At 40.8% G+C, this 17,168-nt stretch overlaps 1 protein-coding gene across 2 annotated transcripts; it reads right to left on the bottom strand.

Moving 5' to 3' along the window:
* Positions 1–9,252: 9,252 nt before the first annotated feature.
* Positions 9,253–13,432, bottom strand: LOC140993688 (1-acylglycerol-3-phosphate O-acyltransferase ABHD5-like). Of its 2 annotated transcripts, XM_073463197.1 has the most exons (7): positions 13,348–13,432; positions 12,483–12,565; positions 11,884–12,280; positions 11,514–11,665; positions 10,770–10,881; positions 10,508–10,688; positions 9,253–9,623 (listed from the first exon to the last, which is right to left on the bottom strand). In XM_073463197.1, the coding sequence occupies exons 1-7, from the start codon at positions 13,389–13,391 to the stop codon at positions 9,477–9,479; spliced, it is 1,116 nt and encodes a 371-aa protein (XP_073319298.1). In that variant the 5' UTR covers positions 13,392–13,432; the 3' UTR covers positions 9,253–9,476. The 2 variants fall into 2 exon arrangements, with proteins under 2 accessions (XP_073319298.1, XP_073319297.1); XM_073463196.1 differs by lacking the exon at positions 13,348–13,432 and having other exon boundaries at positions 12,483–13,333.
* Between the last annotated feature and the right edge of the window lie 3,736 nt (positions 13,433–17,168).

The following is a 17,168-nucleotide window of genomic DNA, read 5'->3' as shown; positions in this document are numbered from 1 at the left end:
CAGAAGAACAACTTGTTTTCAACAGTCCATGTGATGCAGTCAAGGAAACCATGACATAAAGGAAGACACCAAGTTGAGGCTCTGTTGGTCAACTTCCTCATCTTCTTGAAGAGAGCATAGACACCAACCTCATGGCTGGTAAACAGTTGGCACACTATATATTTATACATAAAACATATTTTTTAACAGTGGCATACATCCCATTGAGCAATGGTACACGTGTAAAAATTACTGAATGAGACAATTTAAACTCATTTAAAGGGGCACCCTACCAACTTAAATCATAAAGTTCAGTTTATATGTCATAAGAGCCACAACTCAGAATGTGAAAACAGTTGCATAATGTGTGGCTCTGGAGGGAGCGGTCCAAAGTCTGAGAAAAAAACACCCATTGTGTCATCAGGGTTGTCTCATTGCAGGTTTGAACCCAAACACAATTTCACAAGAAAGCCTGTGTTGCAAACTGAGGCACTGAATTTGAAAGGCCAGACTGGGAGGGCCTTACGAAGACACTGGCATTATGGAAAATGAAGGATCCAACATATTTGGAGCTTAACCCGTACCACAGATTAAAGGTCAGGAGATGTTGCATGTGCAGCTGGACTCTTTTGAGCATCATTCAACTTTAGCTTCACATATAATTGTGAGCTTACCAGCTAACAAACATGCTAAACGGTTTAGCATGGAGTGCCAGAGATAAAGACCGGCGTCATTTCAGAGCCTGTGTTATGTTACCAATAAAATGATAAGTTGAGTTTTTGCTTGCTATTGCTATTGTTTCCATGGAGGACGCTGGACAGAGCAGAATGTGCACTACAAATTCTCTCATTGTGTTTATTTTCCTGAATGGTCTCGAAGCTTCCCCTCCCAAAACACTGCAGGGAGTTGTAATCTCTGCAACATCTGGCCTACTGTTCCACATCAGCCGGCTGGGAGGAAATCAGATCAGATCAGATGAGCCGTGGTCGACGCATAAACCCGTGTGACCCCACAGGCTTACATGCACACACACACACAAATGATGTAATACACACAAACAAGCTGGGGCACATAAGCCACATCGGATAACACACACAAACACACATGCAAATGAGCAGGTGACAAGGTTGTCATGTGGGTTTGAAAAAGTGAATGGATGGACCACTGAGGATAGTGTGTCAGAGTGAGGATGTCATGTGTGCGCCGAGGCACGTGCTGGAATCAGATCATCTACCCACAATCCTCTCACAGCAGAGAGACATCACTGCCACCTGATCACTCTTCCTCTCTCTGCACATGTTAGTTTAATACTTTCATTGGATATGCCAAGGTGTAGGCAACCCTGCGAGTTCAAATTAGTTTCTGTGGCTTTTAAAGTAGATGCTGCTGTGTGTTATGCAGGGGATCAATCTGGCAGACTGGCAGGGAAACACCATACACAGACACTACGCTTGCTCGCAGAGGCAGACAGATTATCTGGTTCTGGCAGGTCAGTATGCTTAAACAGAGCAGCCTGTTAATATGAACCCTTCACTGACATTTGTACTGATGAAAAACTGTTTTTACTTCAATTGGTATCTAAAAAAAACTATAGACTTCTCCCTCTTTTAAACACAATCAGAGATACAGTAAGAGTTTTGAAGCTGTTTGTTTCTTCTATATTTTTTTGTTTGTTTGTGTCTGGCTGCTTTATATGAAGGGGCACAACTATCGCACTTTATCTTGGTTCCTTGACAAAGTACTTTTTGTATATTTCATGTTTCTTTTTCCAAACATAAAAAAACTAATTAACAAAGTGAAGAAAAAAGCTTTAAAAATATAACAGCAGTAGTAGTAAAAGGAAGTACTACCAAATTGTAATTAAAGCTGCGTTAGCTTTTGCCACTAGGGGCAGAAGAATGTCAAAACTAGTTGACACAGCCATGACCCCAGCTAGAAAAATGCTAACATGTTAGCTAACAGCCATCCAGCTGTCTGAGGAACCTTAGCATTCACCTAAGTTGGAGTTTCTGACAATTTAACAAATATAAGTCAAATTTTCACTCCTAGTGCTAGTTTGCTCGCCACAACTCACAAAAATATGTTCTAGCTTGCTTGCTGGAGATTCAAGCTAACGTCTGAGACTCAATTATACAGTTAATGTGTTGGCCCTAGAACCAAAACAATTAACTAAAAACGGCTAACATTGGATGATATTTCTACTCTTCACGTGACCCCTGGCCTTTTCTCATATTCTGTCTACATTTAGTCAGCTGTGCTTTGTTTTCTTGGCAAAATATTAATGAATGCAGGTAGCCTAAACATTGATTAGCCTAGCCCCCCATAGGTGAGCATACCAATGAGCTTCAGCAGTGAACCTCAAGAAATGCCATAAACCTCCAAGGTTATGGGTTGCAAATCCTCTAGATGTATGCAATCTGACAAATTGTTTTCATTTCACCATTTCCCAATTGATCAGCAACTAAAAAGATGATGGATGGTGAATATTTGCAGGGAAATTGGACATTTTTTTAAAAATTAAAACAGCATACTTGATAACTCATTATCTAACGTTAGCATTCAACCATTTCCTAGCTAACATTACCGTTTGATTACATCCAGTGCGTTTCACTTCCAACCTTACATAAATGTGTCCATAATGTGTATTGATAGGTGGGTATTTTCTATCTTATCTTGTAGCACTAGATAACACAGTAATGTTATCTTGAAGGTGATGCAATGCTAATGTTAGCTGTTATCTAATAGAAGCAAATGGGATATCAAATATGTTGTTCTACCTTGAAATATGGCCCGATGTCCCTCCAGATTTCACCATCCTTCTACTTTTCAGTTGCGGATCAATCAGGAAGAAGTGAAATATTAATTATTGCAGCAAAAAAGTACCCTGCAGCCTAAAAATCATTTTCCCCATAGAGCATTTGATCAAGCATTATAAAAGAGACGTCTGTAAATTATTGACAGGCAAACAAAGGCAATTATGACTCTTTCTATTATAAATTTTTGATCTATGTAGGTTTTTATATTTGTAAAAAACTGACTCAACCCAAGAAAAGTGATTTAAAAATCCATTGTGTCCATGTACTGGGCAGGAACTCACAGGTGGAGCCAGCAGAGGAAACTGTACTGCACACATTCAGTGGGCTGCATAACCAGGAAGTAAACCCGGAAGCCAGAAACTTTTTTTGGCATATGCCAAAAATATAACATCCTTGGTATGCACCGGGCCAGCTATTCTCATTGGACTGAATAGGTGCTATCTTTGCGTTCACCAGCTAGTTCTATTTTAAATCTGTGCTTCTCACCCTGAGCGTGTTGTCAGCGGTAAATGGTCCCCATTTAAATATGTCTATGTGTCTCCTGACAACAGCTGCTTTTGAATGTATTTAGGTTACCACAACTGTCTGACATTGTTGAGCTGTAGAATAAATGTAAATATTATAGACTGCACTCATTTTCACAATCATATACTAATTTTCTATGCATATAAAATCTTATGCCATTAAAAACACAAGATGTCTACATATAGTGGCTGTAAATGATATCAGTTAAGAAGTATAACCTAGCTGTCCAACACTGAAGGGAGAAGTTCACATGAGTCGTCTCTATCTTTAACACTTGATATCAGTCCAGCAATTGAACTTTGTCCTTCCTTCTGAGAATCACTGTGCTCTTTCTCTTCTGGTTGTGTAAGGACACTATGATTGATTATTTCAGTCAGTCATTAATGCACTTGGTTCCTGAGAATTATGTAAATTGTGTCTGTCTTCCTGGTTTTACATTGTGTGGGCTCTCTGCGGCCTTCAGCCCTGCTGACTGTCTGTCAGCAGAGCATTTAATCTGACCGTTGGTGGAGCTGAATGTTAAGGCTGAACTCCTGCCACCAGGCTGTCAGTAGAGCTGCTGATAAAACTGCTTCAAGGAACAAAGCTCCCACGAACACACACACTCACACAAACACACAGTCAGCGAGACAGACGGATCCCACACCTCTAAATACAGCCTGCCGAGACACACTCCTCCGTTATTTTAAAACTTTGTTTCTTTGTGACTATGCCCAAGCAACACCACACACTGACACACATCGACACACACACATTTGCAGACATGCAGGTGGTCTCACAGTACACAGACACTGTTTGGCCATCTGATTTTCTTTTTTATATCTGACATTGAGCGTGTGCGGTGATGCTCTGTTTGTGTGTGTGTGTGTGTACATTTGATTTCACTGTAGGCTTGTTCAGAGCGCTACTGAAACAGTATGTTTGCTCATCTCACACAATGTGAAACCAAGGACTGCCAGAGAGAGCAGGCAAGAGAGAGCGAGAGAGAGAGAGAGAGAGAGAGAGAGAGAGAGAGAGAGAGAGAGGGGGGACAGCAAGTCAATTAAAAGCAAATTTTCATTAGCCGTGACAGACTGGGTAAAGGCAAACAGGAGAGAGAGGGTATCAAAAAAGAACAGTTATTACAGGCATTACGTTGAGAGAGGCAGGAGCCAGGGCAGTTTAACAACAAATAACCCTGTGAAACTCAAATTATGTGACCAGGAATAGAAGGAGCAAACAGCAGCAGGGCAAAAGCCAGGAAATGGATGTGAAAAAAAACAAAAAACACTTTGCACTGTGAAGAAGGCAGGACGCAGCTGGAGAGGACTGGGCATCAAAGCTTTAATAGGCAGCTACAATGCTGCTGCTGAACAGGACATCATGAAGCAGCACAGAGGCAGAGATGACTGCAGGTTAGCTTTTAAAGTCGCAGCATTAAGAATATGAGAATTTCTCACATTATGAAAGCAGAGATATGAATCAAATCAGCCACTTTTAGAACACTGTACTCACTTCTAAAGCAAATTGTAGCCCGGGGGAGCATAAATAAAGTTGGATTGACAAAACAGGTTACTGGTTGCACGGACATCAGTGGGGATGGCAGACTTCCTCCAAAGCCACATCCTGTTGGTTCTGAGGGACACCTGCTTTGAATGATCTTAAATATGAGAAGGCACCTTTTAGATGTTACCCAAATTTAAAACACACAGAGGGAGTCTCCTCAAACGCAAGGCAGAAATCCTGGCAGGAAGGCTCTTTGTTTCTAAAGTAATCAGCAGTTGTAGCCTGGATCTTTTTCCAAATGAGGTAAACTAATCAAGAGGGTAACAATAAACTCTGATTGCTTGTTTTTAAAGGAGCAATTCATTGATTTTTACTTGCCAAAGTCAATTTACTGGTCATGGAGAGTGTTAGTCAGACTGTGAAAATGGTTGGATCATGTCTGCTGTCGCTCTGGATAAAGAATGGCCAACTCTGAGAAAATATTTCACCTTGGGTGAGGAGAAGACAAAAAGTGGTCCCAGACCAAATTACACAAAATGGCAATTTCTACAGAATGTTGTAGTGCAGTCACAAAAGTGTATTTGAGAACATCTGCAATAATGTTGGCCACACGGGGGCAGTGGAAGCAAGCTGTGCATACAAAAGAGACATATCATTACCTTTGATTTAGCAAACTTAGGTGCAGCAGTTGCTTATGTATACATCCAGCTGAGCAGCATTAGCATTCATTTGGAGTCACTTGGAGGCTGTCTGAGGAATGTAGTCCAATATTCGCTCCCTTTTAGTTCTGTTTTTGGTCTCTACCTACTTCTAAGGAGAATATGCGGTTCTTTAGCCACTAAGCTAATTGCTAACTCTGTTATTTGGTGATTTGCAGGTAGCTACAGTTGGTTTTTAGACCTTTATATATGAAAACAGATGCCTAATGTGGAAAATGATGCTGATCACAGAGTAAAGTTGCGGGGCAATAACCAAAACAATGAGCTGAAAGACGCTAAAATGGGAACTGCCGAGTTGGGTGATAATTCTCTTTGTCTTTGTCAATACTTTTACACATTCAGGTATTCATGTGATATGTAATAATTAAGAAATATTGATTATAGCTACTTTAAAGTGAAGATATTTTGATCTTTCCAACATGTGTCTTTGATGAGTCCCCTATTGAAAAAGTTCTGTTTAACATGTTTACAGCTTCAGCATGACGCCATGAATGACAGATAATTAAATTAGTCATCTATATACAGAACAATAATAAATGATAATGGAATTATATGTAAATACTTGGATGCTGCTTTTAAATCAATGTACACGCACAGTTGGGAAGGCATAGAAGTTTGCCTGGTGACAGGCTGTGTCTCAGACCAGATTTAGTTATGCAGAATCAATAGTTTCAGTGAAGAGAGAGAAATTACCCGCTTTGCAAGATTTTATGAATCAGTAGCACTTCAGTGTCAGTCCTGGTGATGTCACTGATGAGATGACTCAATGTAAAAGCCTCAATGCCTCTTTGGATCCATTTCATTCCTTCTGCGGGGTTGAAGAGAAGTCATCACATCCACAGCTTTTCCTGTGCTGTGTCTGCAGAGAATAAACAACCAGCTGGCAAACTCCAGCTCTGGTTCTGTTAGTCTTTCCTGATGCACTCAGTCAGAATTAAAATGCTGTGATCATTAGGCTCAGACGCCTTTGGTGTAATGTGAGAGCTGCGAGGTGCTGTGAAGTGCTCTCACTGCATAAAGACTGACAATTTCTGGAGCTCTGGGAAAATGACTGCACCTTTCAGATCACTGGTAGAACAGAAAATCAACTTTTTTTCGTTCACAGCATAGTTGTGTTGCACAGACGTCATTGAAATATTGTCTCTTTTTTTATTGTGCAAATGTCAGCCTTGCTGCCAACTGTGGTATAAATGCATCTCTGGACTGTAAATATCATCCGTCACTCATAAGCAGGCTATAATTGTTTGGTCCAGACGAGAGGGGAGGAGGGCTGCCGGATCTTGATGCATGCATCTCATTACACTAGTGGACTGTTGCATGAAAAATGACCACAACTGTACGGGGCTTCTGCACTGAGGTGATGGATACCTATAGTGTTAGGCAAAAGAGAGTGATGCTGGTCCTTGACAGCCTTCTGCAGGACTCACTCCATGTTCATTCACATCATGATTTATATTCCTGAATTGGGTGCAATTACACTTTTTTAGGACCTAAAATGAGTCTGAATCATCAGTGAAATATCAGTTAGCTCTTGCAAATAATGGAGAGATATCACTGCTAGCTTTTAAAACTGAGCTCCTGATGCTTTGGCTCTGCAGTTCTGTATGTGGTAGGACTGATTAAAGATAAACGGATAGGGTGCCAGCAGCATTCAACAATGTGTGTGCCTGTGTGCGCACACCTTTTATGTGCAGTTATTTCAGGCCTTCAAGCTTCAATTACATCCAAACTCAGTATGAAAGCTCCTCTCACTTGTTTCACTTTTCCTAATGAAAATTATTTTGCGCCCATGTGACTGAGTGGGTGACAGAGACACGTTGAATAAGCCTGCAAGCTTATTCAGCGAGCATTACGGACAGAGTCTCGGGCACAGTGTGTGCACGTTTCAAACCCCGAGAGGCTGTGCACATGTAGATCCTGCTGGATGTTCCTCGCTGCCTTGACAAGCAGCCAGCCAGCGTCTTCAAGAAAACAAACAACCCATAATTACCCCGTCCAACCACAGCATCACTTCCTGCAGGTCGGCGATCCAAAAGGCTCAGTCTCCCTGGCTACCCTGTTGCCGGGAGACAGTTCGGGTGGGCCGGGTCGATGTCTCAGAGATGACAGAGACAGACAGAGGTACAGTTGGCTGGTAAAGGCCAAAATAATATATCTACAGGTGATCAGCTCCCTCCTCCATTAGTTGACTAAACTGCAGCCTTTAATAGCATCTTTCACCTTCTCCATCCTGCTGTTGGAGACATTCATTTGAAATAAAAAGCTTCAGGTATTAAAGTTCTAACAAATACATTTCCAAAGCAGTTTTGTTTGAATATTATAAATAAAGCAGTGTTTACATCCAAGTTTTATTGCTAAGTCTTCTTCGTTCTTGCCTTTATTGGCACATTACTGAGCTTATTTACACACCATGGGCCACCGGCATCAGTCAGTTGAAAAGCTTATAACTGAGGGCAGGAAGGTGCACTTCATTGCCCATGTGCACTAGCAAAACAGGGACCCACTCATAAAAGAACTGCTCCATAGGCACCACCAAAACCACACAGGTTATCTTGAAGGGGAACTCGACCAATATTCCATCGCACATCAGGATACAATTGGAGAAAACCACACGTTTCACATGTTGTTTTTATCAGATTTGCCCTGTGCTTGATTTCAATCAATTGCTTTAAATAGTGAGGTACAGAACTATAACAAAGAATAGATAGAAGAATGAAGATACAGAATATCATCCTCAGACGTCCTGCCAGACTTTGTATCTATATATTTTTTGTATCTCATTATCTTATGTAAATGTTAATCTATGTTATGGTTGTACAGTGGGATTGTGGTTGTTACTGCCTATTGTTGTTGACTTTTTTCAGTGTATTTGTATTGGGAAAGGTGAACTTGCTGGATTCTTCGTTAGTCAGCACATGATTAGTTAAACGGTCATATATTATGCTCATTTCCATGTTCATTTCTTTTTGTATTGAGTGTCTACTAGAAAATGTTTACATTGTTCTAATGTTCAAATAAATATGTATTTTATCGTATCTAATAGCAACAATCCTAGTAGAGAATCAGTGTGAAAAAAGCATTAAAATGGTCAAATGCAGGCATGAATCTGAGTATTAGTGCAACTAACAATTCCACAAAATGTCACATAAAAAGGACAACAAACGAAAAACAATGGCTTCTTTGCTCCAGCTATTTTTGCAAACTTACATATTCACAGGCATGCAGGACCAAGTTGTTTAACTCATGTCAAAACAGAAGGCCTATTTTTAGTCCAACACACATCTCTGACCCTATTCTGTCACTGCAGTTGTGACTTAGCAGAGAGCTGAGTGTCATGCTGCTCTTAAAGCATCACTGTCCAGGTCTCCTGAGTAGGTCACTCAACTCAATATGCATGTGAGGGCACTTTGTGTGGGATTCACTGTTACCCTTCTGCAAAGCAGAGGGGAGGTGATGTGAGCAGGCTGTTGCTGTGCTGCCCCCTGCTGGCCGGCTTTTGTCAGAGCCTCTCTGGAGAGGTGAGGAAGTTTCCTGAAAAACACATCAGCCCTTTGCCCTATTTACTTCTCCCTCATATCTCAAACAGAGCGGGTGAGGGGTCAGAAAAAGAACATTTTGTGTACTTTGCCTAGACCTCCACACAAAACAAGAAATTCCCTTGAGAGATGATGTCTCTTTATCAACAAGAGTTGCTCAAGGACTGAAAAGAAAACTAAGTGAGCAAAACAGACTGCATCTGGCATTTATTTACAAAACATCTTTACATGAGGCTGGTGGCATCATCTGACCTTTCACCCCAACCTTAGGGAGTGTTTGATAGAGTGTTCTCCGTCAGTGATAAGTCTCTCTTCAGAGTCAAGGGTGTGACAAAGAGGCTTACAGTTAAACTGTTGTGACAGTTAAACTGTAGTGACTGAGTCATAGCTATGGGTTAGTTAAACTCTGTGCCCTCCTAAGTGCCGTCTGAATGAGGGAGCTCTCGCTGCTTTGTTCCCAAATCTTCACTTTTCCTCTCTGTCCTAGCGAGAATCTGAAGGACTGTCTGGTTGAAGTCTTCTGGCTGGTCAGCGAAAACGTAATGACCAGCTCCTCTGATCACCTGACAAACACAAAACACAGTGTCGTACAGGAAGAGTCATTTAGAGGTGAAGCTGTCGGGGTTCATCTTCCAACATGTGTGCATGGGTTTATCTCATGAATATTTATTGGCTAGAACGCTGTTCTGTAAGAAAAAGCGTTTGCAAAATGAGTGTATTCATTACATTTAAAAATTAAGCATCCACATAATTTTTAAGGGATAGTCACCCAAAAATCAAAAATGCTGTACATATTTCTCCTTTTACCCTTATTGCTGTTTATCCATTTGGACTGTTTTGCTTTGAGTTGCCAAGATTTGGTGAAACCAGCCGTAGAGATGTCTGCCTTCTCTCTGAATATAATGTAACTAGATGGCACTCGGTTTCTTTCTAGAAATCATGACCCAGTTACTGAAAATAATTCACAGACTTTGTTGTGAGCAGCTTCATGTAGGAACTATTTTCTTTCTACTAAACTACATCTGCCAACCGTGTCACTGCGGAGAAGGAATCCACTCATGGACAAGAGGCTAGCTAAATAAGCTAGCTAACGTTACAGCTCAGCTGAGTAGGACGCCACTGATGTTTACGTCCATGAGTAGATGCATGCTTCCTTCCTTGTGGTGATACGGGCTGCGGGTGTAGTTCGGCAGAAAGAAAATGCTTCCCACACGAAATTCGAGAGACATAAGGCCGATATCTACAAGACTCGGCAACTCACAATAAAATAATCGAGATGAATAAATGTATTATGGATTTTTGTGTGAACTGTCCCTTTAAATTTTGGATCCACTTAAATAAAGCAAACTGAGATCATATTTTGCCATGGATATTTCTTCTAAACCACATACTGAAAAGAATTAACATGAAATTGAAGTTACAAATAAAATCAGTCGACAGAACCTACCCTGATTTCCACATCCGGTCTGGTTTTCTTGAACGCGTACCCAGAGTCACTGTCAATGCTGGAGCGTGATCCATAGATGAAGGAAATGGGAACGTCGCCCTGGACCTGGCCGATCCTCTCCAGCATGGGCCTCTTAGCCCAGCCGTAGGGAATGGTCATGTTCTTGAAGGCCGTCTCTCCACTGAAACACAAAGACATAATGTTGGAGATTGTATGATGTTCTTTGAGAGAAATAGAATATCAGTACATATCGCTTCCTCACCTTGGAGTCTGGGCATTCAGATGGTAGATGTAGTCAGATACTGTGTTGTCGTCAAAAACAGAAGAGTATTTCTGCTTAAAGTCTGATCTGATTGTCTGGACCAGCATTGGACCTGTGAAAACAAAAATCAGAGAACAAGGAAATTTACTTCCAGATATTAGTTCCAGACCACTGAAAGGAACAATGACAGCCTCTTCTAACCTCTCCAATTTTTCATATTTTGTGCCATGCAGATTTAACCAGAAAATATTTAGGAAAAGGACACAATTTCTCTGTTTCATAGCGAGACTGACTGTTCAGAAATTCTTTCAAAAGCAGATGATGGAAAGTGGCTGATGGGGAAAAACAAACCTTCAACATGTTTGTCTTTTTCAGTCAACTGAAAACAATCAAAGCAATGACAAGGCAGAGCCACAGGGACCAGAAGCTACATCTTTTTTTTATTAGGAAGCAAAAGTGTTTACAGGAATGTATCTTTAATGTGGAAAGCCATTTCAAAACAATCTAACAGTACAACTGGCATGAGCTGGTGAAGTCATCACAGTCATGTTTTTATTTTTCTACACTAATTAAATCAAAGGTTTGCTTTAAATTTTTCTGTATTTTGATGTTTTTAAATTGATAAACCTAATCATTTTTAGCAAGCCACAGCTTAAATGTGTACACTCAATATAATACTATAATAATAGAACGAAGAATCCATGAGTGTGTTAATGTGCAGTGTGTATATGTGTGTGTGCTGACCTAGAGGTCCAGCCAGTCTGAGTCCAGCCAGAGGGTTAAAGGGGCTCATGACAGCCCCCATAGCTCTGATCCACACTGGGATGGAGTTGTGGTTGGGGTTCTCTGGACGAGCTGGGAACCCCCATGGCTCCACCAGCAGCAGGTGTTTTACCCTGCACACATGCACGCACAGTTACTTAAAAAATGTACAATTCAATGTTAAATTTAAATTACAAATACACATTTATTTGTTTATTTGAGTGTAAGAGAGTACATAAAAAAGGCAGTTCCCTATTGCAGGAAGTTGTTCAAGTGAAGCTTCTGCCCTCTCACCCACCAATAAACACACACACACACACACACACACACACACACACACACACCAAAGCACCTGTGTGGGTATTTGAGTGTGTAGGCAGCAGACAGGTATCCTCCGAGGTTGTGTCCCAGCAGCACCATCTCCTCCAGTCCCACCTTCTCCCTCCACTCCTCCAGGGCTGTCATGAACTGCTCCTCAGCCCCCTCTGGGTCACTTGCGAACTGGGGGCGGCTGCTCCTGCCGAAGCCCAGCAGGTCTAGAGCGTAGACCGGTCCGCTGCTGGAGAGAGAGTCCAAGTTTTGGGCCCAAAGGGCAACCCCGCCTCCGAAGCCATGCAGCAGGACCAGGGGGGGCCTGGACTGGGCAGGGGGCTCTGGGACGGAGTGTGGATGAGTGGAAAAAGCTAAGGTCCACAAATAGTTGCTGCTGGATATCCGGACGTGCTGTCTGGAGAAAGGCCGGTTCACACCTGCAGTACAGGGGAGAAGTATGGGACAAGGATAGATGGAGAAAGGAAAAGAAGGGAAAATGGGACTCATCCTGACTGCTTCACAATGATTTGTTTGTTCAATAAGCACTCCTTCTATTTTTGACCCCTTTTTATAAGAAATTTTTAAAAAAAACACTCAAGCTCTCATAAGTGGGTCAACAGTTCTTCAAGACACACTTACTCTTGAGCATTTTTTCTTCCGCATCTTTAAGCTGAGAGGGAGACGTGGGGCACCAGGAGGGAAGCCAACTTAGTATCCAGGAGCTGTGACTCAGACAGGGAACATGCAACCGAAGCAGGCAGACAGAACACATAAAGTACATGCAAACGCAGACAAAGACAAACTATGAATTGAACTTTGACCTCGTGACATTTCTGCTATCTGTGCTGATGGTGTGCAATCTATAAAAGACTTCTCTGAATCTCAGTTTTGTAATAACTGGACAGCATGCAAAGAGTAAACAAAGTGCAGCCCAGATAGGCTACTCTTTTAGTATTTAGAGAACTTCATGCCCAATGGCCATTAAAATAGCCACTGTCAAATTCATGTTGACGTGTTTTTATTACACTGTCAAAGACTACTAGGAACCATTCGGCATAACAGTTGCATCAAATGCACCAACAGACAGTTTGGTGACACAAATTCAATGTTTGTAACAGAAAAAAGATGGCAACGATTTCGTGAACGACTTAAATAAAGTTGTTGTTTTATTTTTTATTCTATAAGAATAACAATCTGTCAAGGGAACACTTTGTGCCCCGAATTAAGCAGATGAAACGGTACATCTAAACTGGTATTCAACGACAACTGGATATTTGACAATAACCCAGTTTACATTAAAAAAGCGCAATTTTGACGGAGGTTTGGATTGTTTTCGGCTAAGCCCGTTAAGAAAGATGACGTTTCGCGGGGCTAGTTCTGGTTCAAGAACACAGTTTGGTTAATGTCAGCGTAAAGCGGAAGAAGAACAACATGCAAACTCACATAACTAACCACAGATGGAAGATAACTTAAGTAAAAGCGTTGGTAAAGGTGAAAAACTCACCTCTGCTCCTTGGCAGGCTGGATCTCCTCCGCCATCCTTCGCATGGTGTGTGTAATTGTGGTCTCGCGACTATGTCAGAAAGTAGTCACACTTTCAACCATTATGCTGCGTTCCCGTACATCGCGTAAAGAATGACATTCAAGTTGATGTATAGATTACAACTAATAACAAAATGTAATTTATTCCCTATGTGTCCGTTGAGTATGTGATTTAATTGGTATTTGATGTGGTAATGAAAACCTCTTTTCTTTTGTTTAGTTTTGCACCCGGTAAATTCTTTGGCAATTTTAGGAGTTTGAGGTGTTCCAGAGGGCTCAACGGTTGTATGTCCAATTGTCCCTGAAGGCGGCAGCGTGATGTGAACCTGCCTGGCCCTCGGCTCAGGTGGGCTAGTTATAGGTCCAGGGTGGGCTGCGTTTATGTTTTAACTCCATGTTGTTCTGGTTTGCTGGCAGAAATTATCTGCCAATGTGTGCTGTCTTCATGAAGATGTGCTTTACATGGATTCTGAAGCATTAAGAAGCGTTTCGGCCCTGAGCCACAACATAATCAATGAGCCAAAGTTAAGGTAAACAGCTGACCTCCAGTGACTTCATACAACAAAGGTAATATTTAATAATAATTTAAAAAAACTTTCGCCCCCATGACCCAAAGTAAAAATTAAGAATGATGCAATTAAACATTAAAAGAATAAGTAAAAAATACAAGAACAGGTGGGGGTTCTGGGGTTAGCGCATTAGCATGTCAATTAGCATAACCTGTTGCAATTAAGGTTTCCGTTACAACATCACAAACTGAGCTTAATGTACAGCCAGCTAACACTAGCTGTTTATGCTGTTAAGGTCACATTTTTCCTTAATATATTTGCACATACAATAATATATTACTTGAACATTACTTTAGTTAATGCCGTAATTAGCTAAACATTTTTAAGGATAGGAGGAATATAGCATTTTGGCTAGCTTTTATATTCTGAAGCTCGTTGAAATGGCTTCTGCATGAGCTACTGTATTTTACCTTTTACAGAATTAGTCTTCACTAAACAGCTGGTGGAAGCACTTGCTTAAGCTGTTGTAAATTAATAATAAAAACACCAAAAATAAAGTCAAATTAATTACTAATTAAATACACTAACACTGCCTGGAGGGGCTGAAAAATAAATTTCAATGTTCCTTGTGGGTCTAGTTCAATGACAAACCGAGGCAGATGACTTTGGCCTTCCTCAAGCTAATATCTTGGCTGATAGACAGAAAAACACAAAGAGATTAAACCTTTGCTTATCTGCATACATTTCTTATTATAATTTAAGATAAGATGATTTAAGATCAGAGGCAAAGTTAATTTCATGTCATTATCAAGGATTTGAGTGAACAGTATGATCCAGACTGCTGCTATAGGAATAGCACCTTTTTTTCTTTTTCTTTTTTTTACTTTTTAGTCTTACCTTGAATCTCATTAATTCTTAAAAGGAGGTTTATCTTAAAGATTTACATAGGTTTTATCCTCGGAAAGGTCAGAAGCATCCTTCAAGAAATTATTCCTTCAGCAGTCAGTGTTCACTGAGTGTTTGAAGAGTTATTTTTGACTTTTGGAGATGTTGGGAAAGGAGAGCTACCTAATGAACCCAGTCTACAAACAACATACATTATATATATTATGTACATCATGAAAGAAAGAAAAGAGGGTACATTTGACCAGCTTTACTCAGATATTGTTTTCTCAAACATGGTGTGCCTGTATATTATCACTTTTTAAACACAGTGATGAGTTGAAAAACAGCTGCTCTGCTAATTAGATGATTTGTGATTTTTACTCTCTCACAGGTCAAGGACGATTTGAGGGTAGCCCTGCCAGTCCTGGTCCACAAGGTGGCGTACTTGTGTTCTATTAGTATACATGCACACACACACACACACACACACACACACACACACACACACACACTCCATCTCTGTCTGCTTTGTCCTTCATTCTTCAAACATCATTTTCCTCTCATCCCACCCACTTCTGCTGGCTCACGGACTATGGGCTGACTGAGTGGTTCCTGAGTGGTTCATTTCCTTTGCTCTCATAGATGCACACACTCTCTGTGTGTTACTGTCCGTTCACTCTGCTGAGCACTCAAAATTTCATAAGCAAGTAGACAATGAGGCTGTAGTCAAGCCCATAGAGGAGCAGCGTTAGTATAAGACAGTAGTTGTCTGGAGACCAGTAACTGGGTGAAGCTTTTAGTGGGGAGTATAAAGCTGCGGCACGGAGCTGGCCCACTCACTGAGTCTTGCAAATAAATGCTCGTCATGCTAGCCAGAGGTTACACTGTTTATCCTCTTTCTCTTGTTTTATCAGACGCTCAAAATCAGTAACCCGTGATCTGGCAGTAAATTGACTTAGGAAAGAATCTGTTCAGTCTCATCAGTCCTGGGACAATCAGGAAGAAGAGGCAAAGCCAATACAATTTAGTCTAAATTGTCTGATTGTGTAATCTCATTTTCCTTGGAGGTGTGAATGGTGCCAACTCAGGTAGCACTTTACTGTGGTGGGTGCAGGCATCCTATGGCGGTCATGGCATGCAGAATTATGCTTTTATCCGGTGATAGTAATACTCAAGAATCTTGCTCAAGCTCTGCTGAAGTTTCTATAGAAACCAAATGCAGTCCCCACTTTAGTAAGATTGAGAAGGCATAGGTGGTCGGAAAAAAACATAAAAATCGGCTTGGATTTCAGTTGGTTTCTGGAATTTGACCATAAAACTGTGTCCCAGTTCCATAATACATACTAGTTTTAAACAGTCTTTGTGTGGAGTGTGTTCACACTGGAAAAGTGATAAAATGAATAGATAAGTTCACCCAAATATAAAAATTTAGTCATTATGTACTCAACCCCTTGCTGATGGAAAGTCGATTAAAGTTTCACAGTTCAAAAAAACATTACTGGAGCTTCACAGCAAAACAGCATTACAGCATTCTCCTAAACAGCTGAAGTAGTTGGGGACTTTTAAACATAAAAAAAAAACAACCGAAAAAACATAAAATGGCTTCTTTATTTACGTTTCAGAACGAGTCTCATATACTTCAGTTGTTAAAGAATATGCAACGCCGTTTCTCTGTAAAGCGCTACGAAACACCTGACTGTCCATCCACATGCGATTGAGTAGATAATAGCTGAATTTTCATTTTTGGGGGAACTTATCCTTAAGTATACTTAAAGGAATTAAGTTAGATTATAAAAATGTTCAGTTTGTGTGTGTGCTGCTGATGTACACCATTGTCCCACAATGCAATGCAAAAGGAAATTGATCCAGCTGCAAATAAATAAATAAAAGATAGTATTGAGACAGCCCTGAAAACATCTTTACAAACATGTCTTTGATTATTGCATCATTTCCTGTAAGTACAAAACAGTAAAGGCCATAAGCCTTTTTCACTGCAGACGACTACAGTCTGTATTGCTGAGAGTTGTGAAATTGGCAAACTTGTTTATCTCTGTTTCCATTTTCAGTCTTTAATGTAATGTTATATGATACTTAGTTAAACATCATGGTGCGACCTAACCTTACCTCTGACATAAGCTACGTGGTTATCTACCTGGAGGTTATTGTAAACAAATATTTGGGTTGGTTCTATAGGACGATCATGTCATTAAAGAATTCTCCGTTCTAATCAAGTGGCCTAGTAAGCCATCATAGTGTGACCTCAGGACCCAGGAGCTGAAGCAGCTCAATGGAATTCAGCCGTCATTAATTTCATTATTTATACCTGTACTTTTCCTACCGAGACATGGGTTCATTTAGACACGACACACGCTTCCTGTCCATTCCTTCC

The sequence above is a fragment of the Pagrus major genome, chromosome 3 (genome assembly GCF_040436345.1).
Source record: "Pagrus major chromosome 3, Pma_NU_1.0".
In the NCBI taxonomy this organism is placed as follows: domain Eukaryota; kingdom Metazoa; phylum Chordata; class Actinopteri; order Spariformes; family Sparidae; genus Pagrus; species Pagrus major.
This window is presented reverse-complemented; position numbering and strand designations above follow the sequence as displayed.